Below are 20915 nucleotides of genomic sequence, written 5' to 3'. Positions count from 1 at the left end.
ATCTGCCCGCCTCGGCCTCCCAAAGTGCTGGGATTACAGGCATAAGCTACCGTACCCAGCCTGCTCTGCATATTATTTTAGTTTTTTAACTTTCTTAATAATCTTGCTTTCACTTTATGGACTTGCCCCAAATTCCTTCTTGCACAAGATCCAAAAACTCTCTCTTGGGGTCTAAATTAAGACTACGTTCCAGTAATATCTCCCCGGTGAACACAAAGGGACAATGTTAGAGAATGCCCCTACCCAAAAGAAATAGACTGCAGCATGAATTGGCCGCCTCTGGGTAAGTGGTGGAGTACATTTTATCCCAGGTAAAAGGCAGAATTGAGTTAGAGGCCCAATTTAGGAGAGGTGGAGTCCCTCCTAAAAAAAAAAAAAAAAAAACGGGGTTGGCCAGGCGTAGTGGCTCACACCTGTAATCCTAGCACTTTGGGAGGCCGAGGCAGGCAGATCATGAGGTCAAGAGTTTGCAACCAGCCTGGCCAACATGGTGAAACCCTGTCTCTACTGAAAATACAAAAATTAGCCAGGCATGGTGGTGGGCACCTGTAGTCCCAGCTACTCAGGAAGCTGAGACAAGAGGATCGCTTGAACCTGGGAGGCAGAGGTTGCAGTGAGCCGAGATGGTGCCACTGTACTCCAGCCTGGGCAAAAGAGTGAAATTCTGTCTCAAAAAATAAAGCACATTAGGCTGGATGTGGTGGCTCACGCCTGTAATTCCAGCACTTTGGGAGGCCGAGTCAGGAGGATCACGAGGTCAGGAGATCGAGATTATCCTGGCTAACATGGTGGAACCTCGTCTCTACTAAATATACAAAAAAAAAAAAAAAAAAAATTAGCCAGGTGTGGTGGCTTGCGCCTGTAGTCCCAGCTCCTTGGGAGGCTGGGGCAGGAGAATTGCTTGAACACAGGAGGCAGAGGTTGCAGTGAGCCGAGATTGCCCCATTGCACTCTAGCCTGGGCAACAGAGTGAGACTCTGTCTCAAAAAAAAAAAAAAAGAAAAAAAGAAAAAGAATAGAAATTCCAAGGAAGCGGTTGACTATGTGTGTCCAAAATGCAGGGAGAGAAGTCCAGGGCAGCAGTAATAAAATTGGAGGCCCATTGGCTGGGCATGGTGGGTCACACCTGTAATCCCAGCACTTTGGGAGGCCAAGACAGGTGATCACCTGAGGTCAGGAGTTTAAGACCAGCCTAGCCAATATGATGAAACACCATCTCTACTAAAAATACAAAATTAGAAATAGGTGCTGGTGGGCACCTGTAATTCCAGCTACTTAGGAGGCTGAGGCAGGAGAATCACTCAAAATGGGGATGCAGAGATTGCAATGAACCAAGATCATGCCACTGCACTCCAGCCTGGGCAACACAGCAAGACTCTGCCTCAAAAAAATATATATATATATATTTATGTATATATTTATATATATAATATATATATCTGTTGATGTTTTTGAAGAAAATAAATTAGTAATATCTATATGGACAGAAAAAATCAAACGATACAAACAATAGACACACAAAAGCAAAATGAAAGATTTTCTTCCCATTTAGCAAGTCTGTCTTTCTTTTTTTCTTTTCTTTCTTTCTTTATTTTTTTTAAGATGGAATCTCGCTGTGTCACCCAGGCTGGAGTGCAGTGGCATGATCTCAGCTCACTGCAACCTTCAACTCCCGAGTTCAAGGCATTTCTCCTGCCTCAGCCTCCAAAGTAGCTGGAACTACAGGCACCCGCCACCACACTTGGCTAACTTTTGTATTTTTAGTAGAGATGGGGTTTCACTATGTTGTCCAGGCTTATCTTGAAATCTTGACCTTGTGATCTGCCTGCCTTGGCCTCCCAAAGTGCTGGGATTACAGACATGAGCCACCACACTTGGCCAGTAAGTCTTTCTAAATATAATCACTGTAAACAATTTTTTATGTTTTTTTCCAAGAATAAAAAGCACATTACTTTGTGTTTCTATTTTGTTATTATGAGTAATGCTGAACCAAATGTCCCTGTTATACATAAATCTTTGTACTTTTTTTTTTTTTTTTTGACTCAGAGACTCGCTCTGCTGCCTAGGCTGGAGTGCAGTGGCGTGATCTCGCCACAACATCTGTCTCCCAGGTTCAAGCAATTTTCCTGCCTCAGCCTCCCGAGTAGCTGGGACTATAGGTGTGCGCCACCATACCTGGCTAATTTTTGTATTTTTAGTAGAGATGAGGTTTCACTATGTTGGCTAGGCTGGTCTCGAACTCCTGACCTTGTGATCTGCCTGCCTCAGCCTCCTAAAGTGCTGAGATTGCTGGCATGAGACACCATGCCTAGCCTAAATCTTTGTACATCTTGGATTATTCCCCTAAAATAAATTTCTAAATTTGAACTATATACATCATGGGCATTATAGGAAATTGCTTTTTTAAAAAATAGTCTATAGACCGGGCATGGTGGCTCATGCCTGTAATCCCAGCACTCTGGGAGGCCGAGGCAGGAGGATCACTTGAGCTCAGGAGTTTGAGACCAGCCTAGGCAACATAGCAAGACCTCATCTTTACCAAAAAAAAAAAAAAAAAAAAAGCGCTGGGTATGGTATCACACACCTGTAGTCCCAGCTACTTGGGAGGCTGACACAGAAGGAGTTCCAGGCTGAGACTTGAGCCTGGAAGTTACAGGCTATAGTGAGTCATGATTGTGTTACTGTTCTCCAGCCTGGGTGACAGAGTAAGACCCTGTCTCAAATAAATAAACAAAATAAAAATATAGTCTATAAACTAAGTTTGAATAGCATCTAGATTTGCCAGTTTCTGTGTGTGGCCCCAAATCCATAGAACTCAAAAGAAGTGTGGATTATGATATATCCAAATATATTGAATTTATGCAAAATATGGCTTGCTATAACTTGAAATTGAAGGTGAGTATCAAAATTGCAGAAATATATGGTAGACAAAGGAAAAATAATCATATTATTGTTATTTTTTGGCATAATCAAGAACTTTAATAGAGATACTTGAAAATGTCCTAGCCAAACAAACCTACTAACAATTGATAAAACTAATTTTACCTATCTACTCTTTGGCAAGATACCAGAGACTTTTTAAAAGATCATGGGTCTGGCAATCAGATGATGTCCCTGTTCTAACCCTAACTAGCTGTGTGACCTTGGAGGACATCACTGAACTCTCTGAAGCTGAATTTTCCTATTTATAAAGTGGGCTGCCTGAACACTAGGACCTCTAAAATTCAGCTCTAAAATTCTAAGATGAATTCAGTCTCCCACTCTTTAAATGCAAAAGCCGCATCTCAGGTGCCAGTCTAGGATCCAGTCACAAAGGTCTATCTATTTAGAGAAAGCATAGAGGGGAGCAGGGATAAATAGCCGCATGGTTCAGCAGTAATCATAATGACACAACAATGTGATCATTATAATAACAATAACAAGTTTATATTTTATGAGGCTGTACAATTAAAGCAATCTGGCACATTGCACAGAAGAGATTCCTTGCTCCCTGGGAGTATATAAATAAAGTACAAAATGCATGAAGGTACCAATAATAATAGTTCACAATATCTTAAAATATACACAAACTCAGGACTATGTGCCATGTATAGTGCATTATTGGAGAGGAAACCTTTTCATGCAAATTCTCAGCTCTCTATAAGTTGATCTGCCCCTGAGCAAGAAGGAATTATAAAAAGACCGATAAACTTTATCATGGCTCTGCTGTATAGCTCCTACATGCTCTTATTATTATAGTTCCCTGATCACTGTAGCTCAAATCGTGATTCTCATTTTACATTTCCTGCTTGTAATCTTTGCAAAGCACTTGGCAGGAAACGGATCATGCAGGGGTTTTCCATTGAGTGGAGGAAAGCATGAGGGAAAAACAAAAAACGACAACAAAAAACCCCAATTATGACATGTATTTGAATGAATGTCCTGGGAAAGAGATTTGAGATTTGTTTACTCTCAAATCAGACTTGGAAATAAGAATATCCGGGATCCTGGACTGTGATTTCAAAGGAAGTCAAGCTTCCTTCTCCACAGCTGCCCTCGAAGAAGCTGGTATGTCCTGAGTATATCTTCTTTCACCATGCTATCCAAGGGTAAAAAGCAAAATACCACAGTACCACGTTTGCCAAGCCAGAACGAGGTCCCTACCCTGACTCCCATCAAAAAACAGGTGCTGGATCTGACATCCTGTATGGTTTAAGCCACATCCTTAGAGAGCAATTGAAATTGCATCATCTTTCACCTTGTTGAGGCATCTTTTCCTTTAAATAAAGGGCACGGGACCATTAAAAGTGGCTCTCAAAATAACCTAGTGGTTTCATTGCATTCAGAATGTTGGACATCAGGAACTGAGGAAGCGGATGTCCTTGGTGGGGGGTGGGAGGGGAGGAGGGCCGACTGGGGCGTGGGGCGGGGTGCAGAGGGGATAGTAATATCACTCTTTGCACTGTGACTCTTCACTCAGTTACTCAATAGGAACAGCTGCCAAACTCATAGGAGCTTAAAAATCCAGACAATGGATTTAAAAGCAGTTGATACAGAGCCAGAGTTCTTTCAAGATTAAAGTACAGAAAAATGTGGTATTAAAATAAGAAAAAAAGTAAAGTGGAATTTCTTCATGTGAAATAACTTCTGTTTGCAATGAGCAAGTTTTTTTTTTTCTTTTTTACTTTGAATTTTCCAACTGAACTTTTCATAATAAAAGAATAAAAGATCTTAATTAGTAAGGAAGCAAATGTGGACCTGCCACTAAAATAAAACTCTTCAACTGATAATATCATAAACCTCACTGATCCTATAATATCAACTGCATGTGAATATGCCCGAAAGTGTATCAAGCAAGGCCAGGCGTGGTGGCTCACACCTGTAATCCCAGTACTTTGGGAGGCCAAGGCACGTGGATCACTTGAGGCCAGGAGTTTGAGACCAGCCTGGCCAACATGGTGAAACCTCATCTCTACCAAAAATACAAAAATTAGCCAGGTGTGGTGGCACATGCTGGTAATACCAGCTACTCGGGAGGCTGAGGCACGAGAATTGCTTGAGCCCGGGAGGCAGAGGTTGCAGTGAGCTGAGATCTTGCCATTGCACCATTGCACTGCAGGCTGGGCAACAGAGGGAAACTGTCTCAAAAAAACAAAAACAAAAAAGGCCGGGCGCGGTGGCTCACGCCTGTAATCCCAGCACTTTGGGAGGCCGAGACGGGCGGATCACGAGGTCAGGAGATCCAGACCATCCTGGCTAACACGGTGAAACCCCGTCTCTACTAAAAAATACAAAAAACTAGCCGGGCGAGGTGGCGGGCGCCTGTAGTCCCAGCTACTCGGGAGGCTGAGGCAGGAGAATGGCGTAAACCCGGGAGACGGAGCTTGCAGTGAGCTGAGATCCGGCCACTGCACTCCAGCCCGGGCGACAGAGCCAGACTCCGTCTCAAAAAAAAAAAAAAAAAAAAAAAGGCCGGGGGTGGTGGCTCAAGCCTGTAATCCCAGCACTTTGGGAGGCCGAGACGGGTGAATCACGAGGTCAGGAGATCGAGACCATCCTGGCAAACATGGTGAAACCCCGTCTCTACTAAAAAATACAAAAAACTAGCCGGGCGAGGTGGCGGCGCCTATAGTCCCAGCTACTCGGGAGGCTGAGGCAGGAGAATGGCGTGAACCCGGGAGGCAGAGCTTGCAGTGAGCTGAGATCCGGCCACTGCACTCCAGCCGGGGAGACAGAGGGAGACTCCGTCTCAAAAACAAAAACAAAAACAAAAACAAAAAACAGTGTAAGTGTATCAAACTTTCTTCTACCTGTTGTATATTTTCTGGTCCCCCTCCCCCCACCTAATAAGGTAGTATTTGTTATATAATTTAAAAAACAGAAAAATTTGGAGCAAAACCCACAAAATTCTCAGAAGACACAAATGTTTTAATGTGAGAAAAGCCTATATCATTTTTTTCAACCTAAAAAGCAAAACAGGACAAATAAAAATATATTTGGGTCAGTCGGCTCTATTTTCTTGGGAAAAAAAAGTTTTTCCATAAATTTCTTCTTTTCTCTGGTAATTGTTTCTTTTGCCCAGGCTAGGGTGCCATGGCACGCTCATAGCTCACTGCAACCTCAATCTCCACAGCTCAAGCAATTCTCTCAGCTCAGGCTCCTGAGGAGGTGGTACTACAGGCACTTGCCATCATGTCCAGCTAATTTTTGTATTTTTTGTAGAGAGGAGGTCTCACTACATTGCCCAGGCTGGTTTTGAACTCCTGAGTTCAAGTGATCCACCCACCTTTGCCTCCCAAAGTGCTGGCATTACAGGCATAAGCCACTGCGCCTCGCTGGTAATTGTTTTACTGAAGGGTAACATATAGACAGAAAAGTACACAAATCATGAATGGAACACACTGTGTAACCAGTACCCAGATCAAGAAAGCAGAGGTTGCCAGCACCCAGAAAGCCTCCTTCATCTCACCTTCCTCACTCCCTTTCTCAAGGATAACCACTATCCCAACCTCTACCACCATAGACTAGGTTTGCCAGGTTTTGAACTTTATATGAAACAAAAAAGTAGTATTACTTTCTTGTGTCTAGCTTCTACTCAACAGGATGTTTGTGAGATTTACGCATATTGTTGCAAGTAGTAGTCCATTTTTACAATGCTATCGAGTATTCCATTGTGTGAATTTATCACAATTTATCCATTTACTGTCCATGGAAACTTGGGTTGTTTCCCCAATAACTATTACAAATAATGCTGCCACAAACATTCTTGTAAATGATTTTTGGTGAATATATACAGCCACACATCACATAAAAATGTTTTGGTCAGCCACAGTCCACATATATGATGATGGTCCCATAAGAGTATAATAATAGGGCTGGGAGCAGTGGTTCACGCCTGTAATCCCAGCACTTTGGGATGCCAAGGCAGGCGGATCACGAGGTCAAGAGTTTGAGACCAGCCTGGCCAACATGGTGAACCCCGTCTCTACTAAGAATACAAAAATTAGCTACGTGTGGTAGTGGGGGCCTGTAATCCCAGCTATTTGGGAGGCTGAGGCAGGAGAATTGCTTGTACTCGAGAGGTGGAGGTTGCAGCAAGCTGAGATCATGCCTCTGCATTCCAGCCTGAGTGACAGAGCAAGATCCCAGTCTTGGAAAAAAAAATATTATAATACCAAATTTTAATGTATCTTTTCTATGTTTAGATACAGAAACATCATTGTGTTGCAACTGCCTACACTATTCAGTACAGTAATGTAACATAGAGGTTTGTGGCCTAGGAGCAACAGGCTATGTCACATAGCCTAGATGTGTAGTAGGTTGTAGTATCTAGGTTTGTGTTAGTATACTCTATGTTGTTTGCTCAATGATGAAATCACCTAATGACACATTTGTCAGAACATATTCCCATCAGTATGCAATGCATGACTGTATATTGAAATAAAATATGCAGTCATGTATATTTTGGGTCATAGGGAAGATGTTAAATCTTAGAAGACATCGCCAGTTTTCCAAACTGGTTACACAAATTTATACTCTCACCATCAGTGTAAGGAAGTCATAATTGTTCCACATCGTTACCAACATTTGATATTACTTTTCTTTTTCTTTTTTTGTTTATTAATTAATATGGTTTTTTGAGACAGAGTCTTGCTCTGTCACTCAGGGGTAGAGTGGAGTGCAATAGCAGGATCATGGCTCACTACAGCCTCCAACTACTGGTTGCAACTGATCCTCCTACCTCAGCCTCCTGAGTAGCTGGGACCACAGGCATGCACCATCACACCTGGCTAATTTTTAAATTTTTTGTAGAGACAGGGTCTCCCTGTGTTGCCCAGGCTGGTCTTGAACTCCTGGGCTCAAATGATTCTTTTGCCTCACCTTCCCAAAGTGCTGAGATTACAGGCGTGAGCCACCAAGCACAGCTAGTCTTTTTTCAATTTAGCCAGAATAGTGGATGTAGTATCACACTGTGCGTGTTCTTAAATTGTGGTAAAATATACATAATAAAACATTTACTATTTAGATCATTTTTATTTTATTTTTTTTAGAGACAAGATCTTACTACGTTGCCCAGGCTAGCCTTGAACTTCTGGGTACCAGGAATCCTCCTATCTTAGCCTCCAGAGTAGCTGGGACTACAGAAGCATGATCCCCTCACCCTGTGCCCATCTTAAATCATTTTTAAGTTTACGATTCAGTAGCATTAGGTACTTATACTGTGGTTTTAATTTGCATTTCCCCATAACTAAGGAATTTCAGCATCTTTTCATATATTTATCGACTATTTGGATGTCTTCTCTTGTGAAGTTCCTGTTCAAGGGTTTTGAACACTTTATTTATTTTATTTTGAGACAGGGTCTCACTCTGTCACCCAGGCTGGAGGCAGTGGCTTGATCTTGGCTCACTGCAACATCCGCTTCCCAGGTTCAAGTGACTCTCCTGCCTCAGCCTCCCAAGTAGTGCATGCCACCATCCTCAGTTATTTGTTTTTGTTTTTGTTTTGGGATGGAATTTTGTTCTTGTTACCCAGGCTGGAGTGCAATGGTGCGGTCTCGGATCACCACAACCTCTGCCTCCCAGGCTCAAGCGATTTTCCTACCTCAGCCTCCCAAGTAGCTGGGAATACAGGTGCCTGCCACCACGCCCAGTTAATTTTTTTGTATTTTTAGTAGAGACGGGGTTTCACCATGTTGCCCAGGCTGGTCTCCAACTCCCGACCTCAGGTGATCTGCCTGCCTTGGCCTCCCAAAGTGCTGGGATTACAGTCGTGAACCACCATGCCTGGCCAATTTTTTGTAGAGACAGGGTTTCACCATGTTGGCCAGGCTGGGCTCGAACTCCTGACCTCAAGTGATCTGCCCTTCTGGGCCTCCGAAAGTGCTGGGATTACAGGCCTGAGCCACTGTGTCTGGCTTTGCCCTTTTTTTTTTTTTTTTAATTGGATTGTCTATCTCTTCTCGTGTTAATGTGTATCAGGATATGAGGTTTGTGGGTTTTTTTGGATATATGCATTATATGGGCCAGGTGCAGTAGTGCATGTCCATAATCCTAGCTACTCAGGAGGCTGAGGTGAGAGGATCGCTTGAGGCCAGGAGTTTCAGGTTGCAGTGCACTATGATTGTGCTTGTGAATAGCTACTGCACTCTAGCCTGGGTAACACAGTAAGACCCCTCCTCTTAAAAAATATATTCGTTGCAAATATCTTCTTTCTTTTTCACTCTTTTTATTTCTTTATTTGTTTAGAGACAAGGGTCTTACTCTGTGGCCCAGGTGGGTCTTGAACTCCTGAGCTCAAGCGATCCACCTACCTCGGCCTCCCAAAGTGCTGAGATTACAGGCATGAGCCACCACACCCAGCCTAATGTTGTTTTTAATTGGAAAAGTTATATCTATCTATATATATATTTCAAATAGTACCAAAGGCAAACACTATTAACAATTGCTCTTTTGTGCTTCCAGAAATTTTCTATCATATAAAAGCACATATACAAATATATTCTTGGCCAGGTGCTCATGCCCGTAGTCCCAGCACTTTGGGAGGTTTAAGTGGGAGGATCACTTGAGGCAAGGAGTTCAAGGCCAGCCTAGGTAACATATGGACACACTGTCTTTACAAAAAATTAAAAAATTAGCCAGTCACAGTGGCGCATGCCTGTAGTCCTAACTACTGGGGAGGCTAAGGCAAGAGGATCACTTGAGCCCAGGAGTTCAAGATTAAAGTGATCTATGATCCAGCCTTTGCACTGGAAATGGAGTAAGGCCTTGTACCAAAACAAAACCAAAACCCACAAAACCAAATATATCCTTTTTTTTTTTCTTCCTAACAAATAGTTACTACACAATGTTCTGCTCCATTTATTTTCTTTCACATCATACATTTTGGAGATCTTTCTATACCAGCATAGATATGTCTGCCTCATTCTTTGGAATATCTGTACTGTATAGTACTTCTTTGTATAAATGTGTCATGATTTATTTGTATGTCATAATTTACTCTCCTTTTGACAGACAGATTGATTCCAGTTTTTTTTTTTTCATTTTAAATAATGCCACAGTAATCGTGTATTTAGAAAAAGGTTTTTTGGTATATATGTCTAATAATTTTTTTTTTTTTTTTTTTTGTTTTTGTTTTTGAGATGGAGTTTCGCTCTTATTTCCCAGGCTGGAGTGCCGTGATGTGGTCTCGGCTCACCGCAACCTCTGCCTCCCGGGTTCAAGTGACTCTCTCCTGCCTCAGCCTCCTGAGTAAATGAGATTACAGGCGCCCACCACCAAGCCTGGCTAATTGTTTGTATTTTTAGTAGAGACGAGGTTTCATCATGTTGGCCAGGTTGGTCTTGAACTCCTGACCTTAAGCGACCCCCCTGCTTTGGCCTCCCAAAGTGCTGGGATTACAGGCATGAGCCACTGTGCCCGGCCCCAGGTCTAATAATTTCTAAGGAAAAATTATGCAATGCTGGGTCAGTAATGGGACTTAAAAAAGTTATTGCCAAAATGCCCTTTAAAGAGATTGCAGCAGCTGGGCGCGATGGCTCATGCCTGTAATCCCCAACACTTTGGGAGGCCAAGACTGATGGATCACTTGAGGTCAGGAGTTTGAGACCAACCTGGCCAAAATGGTGAAACCCCATCTCTAATAACATACAAAAATTAGCCAGGGGTGGTAGTGGGCACCTGTAATACCAGTTACTCAGAAGGCTGAGGCAGGAGAATTGCTTGAACCCGTGAGGTGGAGGTTGCAGTGAGCAGAGATCACGCTACTCCACTCCAGCCTGGGCGACAGAGCGAGACTCCCTCTCAAAAAAAAAACCCAAAAAACAAACAAAAAAAGAGATTGCAGCAATTATACTCCCAGAAATAGTGTATGACAATGCCTTTTCTCCCACATTTTCTTTCTTTCTTTTTTTTTTTTTTTTTTTTTTTTTTTTTTTTTGAGACGGAGTCTCGCTCTGTCGCCCAGGCTGGAGTGCAGTGGCGCGATCTCAGCTCACTGCAAGCTCCGCCTCCCGGGTTCACGCCATTCTCCTGCCTCAGCCTCCCGAGTAGCTGGGACTACAGGCGCCCACAACCGCGCCCGGCTAATTTTTTGTATTTTTAGTAGAGACGGGGTTTCACCGTGGTCTCGATCTCCTGACCTTGTGATCCGCCCGCCTCGGCCTCCCAAAGTGCTGGGATTACAGGCGTGAGCCACCGCGCCCGGCCCCACATTTTCAATAATACTGATAAGTGAAGGTGATCTCTCACTTTAATTTGCATTTCTCTAATAAGTGAGTAGAATATTTGAAAGCCATTTGTATTACTTTCTCTGTGAACTACCTATATTGACGTATTAATACTTTTCCTATGTTTCTATTGGATGAATGATGAATGATCTTCTTTTAATTTGTAATTGCTCTTTTTCTTTTTTTTTTTTTTGAGATGGAGTCTTGCTCTGTCGCCTAGGCTGGAGTGCAGTGGTATGATCTCAGCTCACTGCAACCTCTGCCTCCTGGGTTCAAGCAATTCTCCTGCCTCAGCCTCCCGAGCAGCTGGGACTACAGGTGCGCACCACCACACCCAACTAATTTTTATATTTTTAGTGGAGACAGGGTTTCACCATATTGGCCAGGCTGGTCTCACACTCCTGACTTCATGATCCACCCACTTCGGCCTCCCAAAGTGCTGGGATTACAGGCGTGAGCCACCGTGCCTGGCCTCTTTTTTTCTTTTTTTTTCATGGAGTCTCACTCTGTTGCCCAGGCTGGAGTGCTGGATTGCAGTGGTGCAGTCTCGACTTACTGCAACCTCTGCCTCATGGGCTCAACCAATTCTCCTGTCTCAGACTCCCAAGTAGCAGGGACTACAGGCAAGCACCACCACACCCAACTAATTTTTTCCTTTTTTTTTTTTTTTTGAGACAGAGTCTCGCTCTGTTGCCCTGGCAGGAGTGCAGTGGCGCGATCTCGGCTCACTGCAACCTCTGCCTCCTAGGTTCAAGCAGTTCTTCTGCCTCAGCCTCCCAAGTAGCTGGGATTACAGGTGCGCGCCACCATGCCCAGCTAATTTTTTTTTTTTTAAACGGAGTCTCACTCAGTCACCCAGGCTGGAGTGCAGTGGTGCGATCTCAGCTTACCACAACCTCTGCCTCCCAGGTTCAAGTGATTCTCCTGCCTCAGCCTCCTGAGTAGCTGGGATTACAGGTGTGTGCAACCATGTCCGGCTAATTTTTGTATTTTTAGTAGAAATGGGGTTTCACTGTGTTGGCCAGGGTGGTCTTGAACTGCTGACCTCATGATCCGCCCAACTTGGCCTCCCAAATTGCTGGGATTACAGGCATGAGCCACCGTGCCCAGCCAAATTTGTGTATTTTTAGTAGAGACGGGGTTTCACCATGTTGGCCAGGCTTGTCTCCATCTCCTGACCTTGTGATCCACCTTCCTTGGCCTCCCAAAGTGCTGGGATTACAGGTGTGAGCCACCGTGCCCAGCCAATTGCTCTTAATTATATTAAAGAAATTAGACTTTTATTATATTGCAGATATTGTAAATGTTTATTTTCTCAGCTTATCATTTGTGCACTTATATCTCTGTACAAGGTGTTTTTTGCTCCATGGAGAAATGTCAAATGTTTGTGAGGTTAATTTTATTAATCTTTGCCTTTATGGTTTTGATGGTTTGTGTCTTTCTTCAAATGTTTTTCTCATTCCAAAATTTAAAAAATAATTTTCCCATGATCTTCTCTAGCTTCTCTAGCAGTACTTCTATGATTTCATCTTTCTTTCTTTATTCTTTTCTTCCTTTTTTTTTTTTGAGACAGAGTCTCACTCTATTGTCCAGGCTGGAGTGCAGTAGTTTGATCAGGACTCACTCTAACCTTGACCTCCTGGGCCTAAGTAATCTTCCCACCTCAGTCTCTCAGGTAGCTGGGACTGTAGGGATGTGCCACCATGCTCGGCTAAGTTTATCTTTTTAAAATTTTATTAAAAATATTTTCTTAGAAATGGGGGTCTCACTATGTTGACTAGGCTGGTTTTAAACTCCTGGCCTCAGGCAATCCTCCTGTCTTGGTCTCCCAAAGTGTTAGGTTACAGGTATGAGCCACCGTGCCCAAAGTTAATTTTTTCGTAGAGGTGGAGTCTTCCCATATTGCTCAGGCTGTTCTCAAACTCCTGGCCTCAAGCAATTGTCCTGCCTCTGCCTCCCAAAATGCTGGAATCACAGGCATGAGCCCCTGTGCCTGGCCTTGATTGCATCTTCAATGCACCTGGAATTTATTATAGAATTAAAAAGTAGGGATACACCTCCATTTCTTTTCCAAATGGCCAGGTAGTTGTCCCTATTTCCTTAACTAAATACTCCATGAAATTGAAAGTCCTAGCCATTTCCCAGATATCTATATGTTCTATTGGTTTTTACCAAAAATAGTGGTGTCCAATGCTATCTCACTCTACTTTCATTTGTCTTTGAGTGTTGATATAGAGGTTACTTTTTTCTGTTTATGATAAAACAACAGAGATCTGGGCCAGGTGCAGTGGCTCATGTCTGTAATCTGAGCACTTTGGGAGGGCGAGGTGGGTGGATCACCTGAGGTCAGGAGTTCGAGACTAGCCCGACCAACATGGTGAAACCCCGTCTGTACTAAAAATACAAAAATTAGCTGGGCCTGGTGGTGGGTGCCTGTAATCCCAGCTACTCAGGAGGCTGAAGCAGGTAAATCGCTTGAACCTGGGAGGCATAGGTTGCAGTGAGCCCCAATTGCGCCATTGTACTCCAGCCTGGGTGACAGAGCAAGACTCTATCTGGAAAAAGTAAAAAAAAAGGAATAGACATCCTAGGTTTTTCTAGAAGTACTATTAAAAAATATTAATTCCTACTGTTTGAAATTTCTAGAAATGAAAGTCTTTTCTTGTCCAGTATTTCATCATATGGGTGTGTCATAAATGATGTAATCATTTCCCTTCTGTTGAATATTTAAGTAATTTCAGATTTTACCTATTTAAATAATACTATGTTGATCATTCTTCTGTATAGCTTTCATAATTTCTTTAAAAGAGAGTCATGGAAGTAGAATTACTGAATCAAAGTGTGTGAATATTTCTGAAGGAAAATTTCTGGAAAGCCTCTATAAATTATTCTCCTTCGGCTGGGTGTTGTGGCTCACACCTGTAATCCCAGCACTTTGGGAGGCCGAGGCGGGTGGATCACCTGAGGTCAGGAGTTCGAGACCAGCCTGCCCAACATGGCGAAACTCTGTCTCTACTAAAAATACAAAAAATTAACTGAGTGTGGTGGCAGGTGCCTGTAATCCCAGCTACTCAGGAGGCTGAGGCAGGAGAATTGCTTGAACCTGGGAGGTAGAGGTTGCAGTGAGCCGAGATTGCACCACTATACTCCAGCTGGGCGATGAGCAAAACTCTGTCTCAAAAACAAAACAATACAAAACAAAACTATTCTTCTTCCAGCAGATTATGTTTACATGATGAAAACCTCTCACCATCACCATTTATTTAGCTCCTGTGTGTTAGACACTATTCTTTCACAATTTCATTTAATGCTCATAACTATTTAGTGCAGTCATAGATAGTATAATTCTCATTTTATAGGTAAATTAACTGATGCTCAGAAAGGGTAAGTAATCAGCCAAGGGCAGAACTGGAATTAATCTCAGGTCTTTCTCTTTCAAGTTCAGGTTTTTTTGTTTTGTTTGATTTTTGAACCTAAGATATAGAGGTCTGAGTTGAATGTACTCAATTCATGGTATGTTTTCATCAGTGGTTGTCCTTGTATTTCTTTTTCTGTGTTTTCCAGGTTGGGGGTGTAAGATCATGGCTCACTGCAGTCTCGACTTCGGTTCAAGCGATCTTCCCATCTCAGCCTCCAGAATAGCTGGGACTGCAGGCACGTGCCACCATGCCTGGCTAATTTTTGTATTTTTTGTAGAGATGGGGTTTCGTCACATTGCCCAGGCTAGTACTGAACTCCTGGACTCAACTCATCCACCTGCCTCAGCCTCCCACAGTGCTGGGATTACAGGAGTGAGCCATCACACCTGGCCTATATTTCTTGGATCTTCACGTTTGTGATCTAACTACACTGTGTACAAATGGGATGAACCAGTATTTGCCAATATTCGAACATTTTTGACCTACAAATAGAGCAACCTGATATGGTTCGACCAAATATGTAACAGTTATTATTATACATGGTGGTCACTGATTCATATACATTTAGTTCAGTCGTATTCTTGTCTGTATGGTCAGCACTTATGTTAGGCCCTCAGGAAAAGCTGACAGAACCGATGGATCACTGCCGGTCTGAAAAGGAAATGAGGAAAACAAATTCTCCTACCTTGAACTATTCTGCAAACTTTAACCAGGGGTAAGTGTTTATCTGGGCTTCTTGGACCATGATAAGGGCTTAGGGTTTACTCAGTAGAGGCCAACCCAGCATGCGTAGAATCATAATATTTCAATATTAAAAAGAATGCTCCGTTTTTCACAGAGTGGAAGTGAGGCCTTGAAAATTCCAATTAATTGCTCAAAGTCCTATTCGTTTTTATTTGAACTAGTAAATATAAAATTATACCAGAATTCAGATAGAGTGCCTTGATAATACATTGTTTTGAAAAGTTTCGATTTTTTTTTTTTTTTGAGACAGAGTCTCACTGTGTTGCACAGGCTGGAGTGCAGTAGAGTGATCTTGGCTCACTGCAACCTCCACCTCCTGGTTCCAGTGATTCTCTAGCTTCAGTCTCCCAAGTAGCTAAGACTACAGGCACCCACGACCACGCTCAGATACTTTTTGTATTTTTAATAAAGACAGGGTTTCACCATGTTGGCCAGGCTGGTCTCGAACTCCTGACCTCAGGTAATCCTCCCATCTCGGTCTCCCAAAGTGCTGGGATTACAGGTGTCAGCCACCACCATGCCCGACCTTCAATTAACTTTTTAATGTTTATTATTTTACTCTGATACTAAAAATTATGCATGTTTAACATGAATAAGGATACAATCACTTCTATACACACATGCATACATTTACATCTATGCCTCTATATTAAAAACTATGGGAAAAAGAAATGGGGAGATGTAGGTCAAAGAATACAAACCAGCAGATACGTAGGATGAAGAAGTCTAGAGGTCTAATGCACAACATGAAGACCATAGTTCCTAACGTTGTATTGTATCTGAGTTTTTTGTTAAATAAGTAGATTTTAGCTGCTCTTGTCATACTTTACACAAGCCTTTATGTGACAGTACAGATATGTTAATTCATTTCACTATAGTAACCATTTTACTATCTATATATATCCCATAACATCATGTTATAAACCGCAAATACACACAATGAAATTTATTTTTATTTATTTTATTTATTTCTGAGACAGAGTCTTGCTCACTCTGTTGCCCAGGCTAGAGTGCAGTGGTATGATCTCAGCTCACTGCAACCTCCGCCTCCCCGGTTCAGGCAATTATCCTGCCTCAGCCTCCTGAGTAGCTGGGATTACAGGTGCCCACCACCATTCCCGGCTGATTTTTGTAATTTAGAAGAGACAGTGTTTCACCATGTTGGCCAGGCTGGTCTAGAACTCCTGACCTCAAGTGATCTTCCAGCTTCCGCCTCACAAAGTGCTGGGATTACAGGTGGTAGCGACCACTGCATCATCCATCCAAGTATAATTTATTTTTTAAAAAACTATGAGTTCAGGCCAGGTGCAGTGGCTCATGCCTGTAAACTCAGCATTTTGGGAGGCCAAGGTGGGTGGATCACCTGAGGTCAGGAGTTTTGAAACCAGCCTGGCCAACATGGTGAAACCCCGTCTCTACTAAAAATACAAAATTAGCTGGGCGTGGTGGTTCATGCCTGTAATCCCAGCTACTTGGGAGGCTGAGGTAGGAGAATCACTTGAACTCGGGATGCGGAGGTTGCAATGAGCCAAGGTCATGCCATTGCACTCCAGCCTGGGCAAAAAGAGCGAAACTCCACTTAAAAAAAAAACAACCAAAAACCCAAAAAACAAAACAAAACTAACTATGAGTTCACACTGATACCTCCAATTCCAATACAATAGCATAGGGTATTCTCCCTTCCCATACTTCTAACTTCATTCTACCACAGTGAGAAAGCTGGCTCTGTCACGTTTAATACATTTAGTGACTTAATCAATCATCCTGAATGCAACTAACCTCCCATCTAAGCTTCTAGGCCTTTCCCACTTGGATGCCTTGTTCTCTGGTCTTGGGCTCTAGGGCTAAGACTTTGTGTAGGGCTGCCTCCCAGGTGTTCAAGCCCTCTTTACCTTCTCAGGTTCCTCAGCTTCCTTACCTGGTAGGTCACTGACACTTGGCTGTGGACAACCAGGTGTAGATGTTCCTTTGTTCTGTAAACCTAATGTCTTTGGCCCTGAATATTTTAGGATGGAAAAGGGGAAGAGGAACACTGAATGTGCACTTCGGAATGGGTATTGTACCTCTTATTTTATTAAGTTCTTTTTTTTTTTTTTTTTTTTTTTTTGAGAGGGAGTCTTGCTCTGTAGCCCGGGCTGGAGTGCAGTGGCCGGATCTCAGCTCACTGCAAGCTCCGCCTCCCGGGTTTACGCCATTCTCCTGCCTCAGCCTCCGGAGTAGCTGGGACTACAGGCGCCCGCCACCTTGCCCGGCTAGTTTTTTTTTTTGTATTTTTAGTAGAGACGGGGTTTCACGGTGTTAGCCAGGATGGTCTCGATCTCCTGACCTCGTGATCCGCCCGTCTCGGCCTCCCAAAGTGCTGGGATTACAGGCTTGAGCCACCGCGCCCGGCCTTAAGTTCTTTATTCACATTTTATTTCTTTAGTAATTCACAGAACAGGAATTTTTGGATTAAAGTTTTTTTGTTTTGTTTTGTTTGTGTTTTTTTTTTGAGACAGAGCCTCACTCTGTCGCCCACGCTGGAGTGCAGTGGTGTGATCTTGGATCACTGCAACCTCCGCCTCCCAGGTTCAAGCAATTGTCTGCCTCAGCCTCCCAAGTAGTTGGGATTACAGGCGCCCACCACCACGCCCAGCTACTTTTTTGTATTTTTAGTAGAGACGGGGTTTCACCATTTTGGTCAGGCTGGTCTTGAACTCCTGACTTCGTGGATCCACCCGCCTCGGCCTCCCAAAGTTCTGGAATTACAGGCGCGAGCCACTGCGCCCGACCTGGATGAAAGTTTTTCATAGGAAGTCTTGCTCTGTAGCCCCGGCTGGTGTGCAGTGGTGTGATCATAGCTCACTGCAGCCTCAAACTCCCGGGCTCAAGTGATCCTCCAGCCTCAGCCTCCTCAGTAGCTTGGACTACAGCTGCACACAACCATGCCCAGCTAATAGAGATGAGAGTCTCACTATGTTGCCCAGGCTGGTCTCGAACTCCTGGGCTCAAGTGATCCTCTTGCCTGGGCCTCCCAAAATTGAGACTACAGGCGTAAGCCACTGCTCCTGGCCCGAAACAGTGTTTTTAAAGCTTTAAAAAATATGCCAATATGGTGAAAACCCGTCTCTACAAAAATACAAAAAGTAGCCGGGCATGACGGCAGGTGCCTGTAATCCCAGCTACTCTGGAGGCTGAGGCAGGAGAATCGCTTGAACCTGGGAGACGGAGGTTGTAGTGAGCCGAGATCGCGCCACTACATGCCAGCCTGGGCGACTGAGGGATACTCCGTCTTAAAAAAAAAAAAAAAAAGTTCCCAAGTCTAAAAAAAAAAAAAAAATCAATCTGCTCTCAAAAACTGTTGCAACAATATACAATCTCATCAGCACTAAGTATCCACTTCCTTGCACCCTTCTCAGTAGTATTACCATTAAACAAACAAACAAACAAAATATATATGTGACAGTTTGTTGGGCTCAAAGGAGTCTCTCGACAAGTTTCCTATCCCCCCACGCTGCCTCTCCTCTGAACACAGGAAGGGTTCCTTTTCCTTATTTATTTTGTTATTTCATTTCCATCAACACGACTCGGCTTGGGGACAGGGGTCGGGGGCAGGCCAGTTACCGCAGAGGTGGAGGCCGCGCAGCACCTGGCCTGGAGGAGCTCACCACGCAGCGACATAGACCTCTTCCCTGCTGGGTCCACCTGCGAGCCTTGGGGCGATAGAGGGCGCCGTGGAGCCCGCAACGGAACCCGCCCCCAGGCCAGCGCGCCGCGCTCCCGTGACGTATTTCCGCGTCATCTGCCGCCGAGGCTTGCCCCCATTGGTTGTCTGCGAGGCAATAGGGGCGGAGCCGAGTGGGAGTGTGGAAAGCGCCGCATCCCGGGTGGGGGGCGAGGCTTCCCCTTCCCCGCCCCTCCCCCGGCCTCCAGTCCCTCCCAGGGCCGCTTCGCCAAGCTGCTAGGAGCACGGCGGCGGCGGCGGCACTTTCTCCCGCAGGAGCTGGAGCTGGGCTCTGGTGCACGCGCGGCTGGGCCGCCCGAGCCGGAGGGACTGGTTGGTTGGGAGAGCGGGAGGGAATCCCGGGCTGCCGAATCGCACATTCAGCCCGCTTCGCTCCTGCAGGGCAGCCGTTCGGCTCTCTGCGCGCGGAGCCGAGTCCCGGGCGGGTGGGGCGGGGGTCCACTGAGACCGCTACCGGCCCCTCGGCGCTGACGGGACCGCGCGGGGCGCACCCTCTGAGGGCAGCTCCGGGGTTAGCGGCCCGGACCTGGTCCTGCGCAGCGGGCGCGGGGCAGCGCAGTGGGAGGAAGCGAGAGGTGCTGCCCTCCCCCCGGAGTTGGAAGCGCCTTTCCCAGGTCCAAAATGCCCAAGAAGAAGCCGACGCCCATCCAGCTGAACCCGGCCCCCGACGGCTCCGCGGTTAACGGGACCAGCTCTGCGGAGTAAGTATGGGGCGGGCGGTGAACCTCGGGGCCCGGCTGGGGAGGCCCGGGCCGGGGAGCAGGAGCGCGCGCCAGGCTCCGCTCTGGTTTGTCACGTACGTCTGGGACTGGCAGGGGGCGAGGAACTCCCGGCCGCCGAGGTATCGGTGACTAAGCACTGATTGTGCTTCTGACTCAGACCAGTTAGCGGATCCCGCGGGTCTCGATTCCCCTCTGCACCCCTTTTCCCGACCGTTTCAGTGGTTCCTGGCCACTGTGCAGTCTTCTCCCAAGAAAATAAAAGCTAGCACGTCTTCCCTGCCTCCCCCCAGCTCTGTTCTAAATGTGATCCTCTGGGAGTCTGGCCTGTAATGGGGAGAGGAGGCTACTGTTTTGGAAAGAATTAAGATCGCATCCGTGCTTTTGAGACCGGCTCAGGGTATTAAGTGTGGAGCATCATCCTCACCTTCATGCCTGACACCTGTGGGGTCTGAGTGCCTTGTTGCAGGTCAACTGCCTGGCCAGCGGGGGCGTGCTGGAAGTCCGTGTGGACTTCGTGGCTTTTCCTTGCCGACTTTGGAGGTTCCCGGTCCTTGGCTTTCCTGGGAAATTGCTCAAGAAAGCGGCTTTCTTTTTCATCCGACTCTTCATTCATTCATTCATTCATTCATTGAACAAACCATTTTCTCACTAATGATTTCCTAGCTTTCCGTACTTGACTAGGAGCCCCTAAACTCCTGACCTGAGGCATGAACACCATGACCTAGAAACCACATGCTAGGTGCTCCATCTCTGCAGCTTCCAGCGTTGCTCACAAACGAGCACTTTATTTCATGAAATAATCTTGAGGCTGTTTCCTGGGGGTTTCTGAGTTACCACAACTCTCTTGGGTTCTAGGTAAGGTACAAGACTCTGTGAGGGAAAGCTGCTTGGCTAGCTAGAGAAATAGCCAGAAAAGATTAGGTTATTATTATTATTATTTGCCTTTTTTTAGTTGTTGTTTGCCCAACCTTCAGTAAAGATTAGGTTCTTAATCTCTTTTTACCTGCACACTGCAGGCTTTAGGAAGCTAACTGATGAAATCAGGGTAGGCTTGGACCTTCTGCTCTTTGGTGATTTCTGTAACCTCCCTTCCTTTCTCTAG

General features: G+C 44.9%; 2 protein-coding genes across 4 annotated transcripts in view; one reads left to right on the top strand and one right to left on the bottom strand.

Moving 5' to 3' along the window:
* LOC105488283 (TIMELESS interacting protein) overlaps nt 1–19091 on the bottom strand; it is a 52899-nt gene extending 33808 nt beyond the window's left edge. Inside the window, exons 1-2 of one of the 3 annotated variants that reach the window (XM_071101171.1) lie at nt 18971–19065; nt 17286–17363 (exon numbers count right to left, since the gene is read on the bottom strand). The gene's annotated coding sequence lies outside the window, so the exon portion shown is untranslated. Of the gene's footprint in view, nt 1–17285; nt 17364–18970 lie in introns of all 3 variants that reach the window. The other 2 variants (XM_071101170.1, XM_071101174.1) reach the window with 2 other exon arrangements.
* Nucleotides 19092–19266: 175 nt separating this feature from the next.
* Nucleotides 19267–20915, top strand: part of LOC105488275 (mitogen-activated protein kinase kinase 1) — a 110783-nt gene continuing 109134 nt past the window's right edge. Inside the window, exon 1 of the mRNA XM_071101163.1 lies at nt 19267–19792. Within this exon, the coding sequence (XP_070957264.1) occupies nt 19713–19792 (80 nt within the window). The 5' untranslated portion in view covers nt 19267–19712. The remainder of the gene's footprint in view (nt 19793–20915) is intronic.

Source organism: Macaca nemestrina, chromosome 7 (genome assembly GCF_043159975.1).
Source record: "Macaca nemestrina isolate mMacNem1 chromosome 7, mMacNem.hap1, whole genome shotgun sequence".
Lineage (NCBI taxonomy): Eukaryota > Metazoa > Chordata > Mammalia > Primates > Cercopithecidae > Macaca > Macaca nemestrina.
This window is presented reverse-complemented; position numbering and strand designations above follow the sequence as displayed.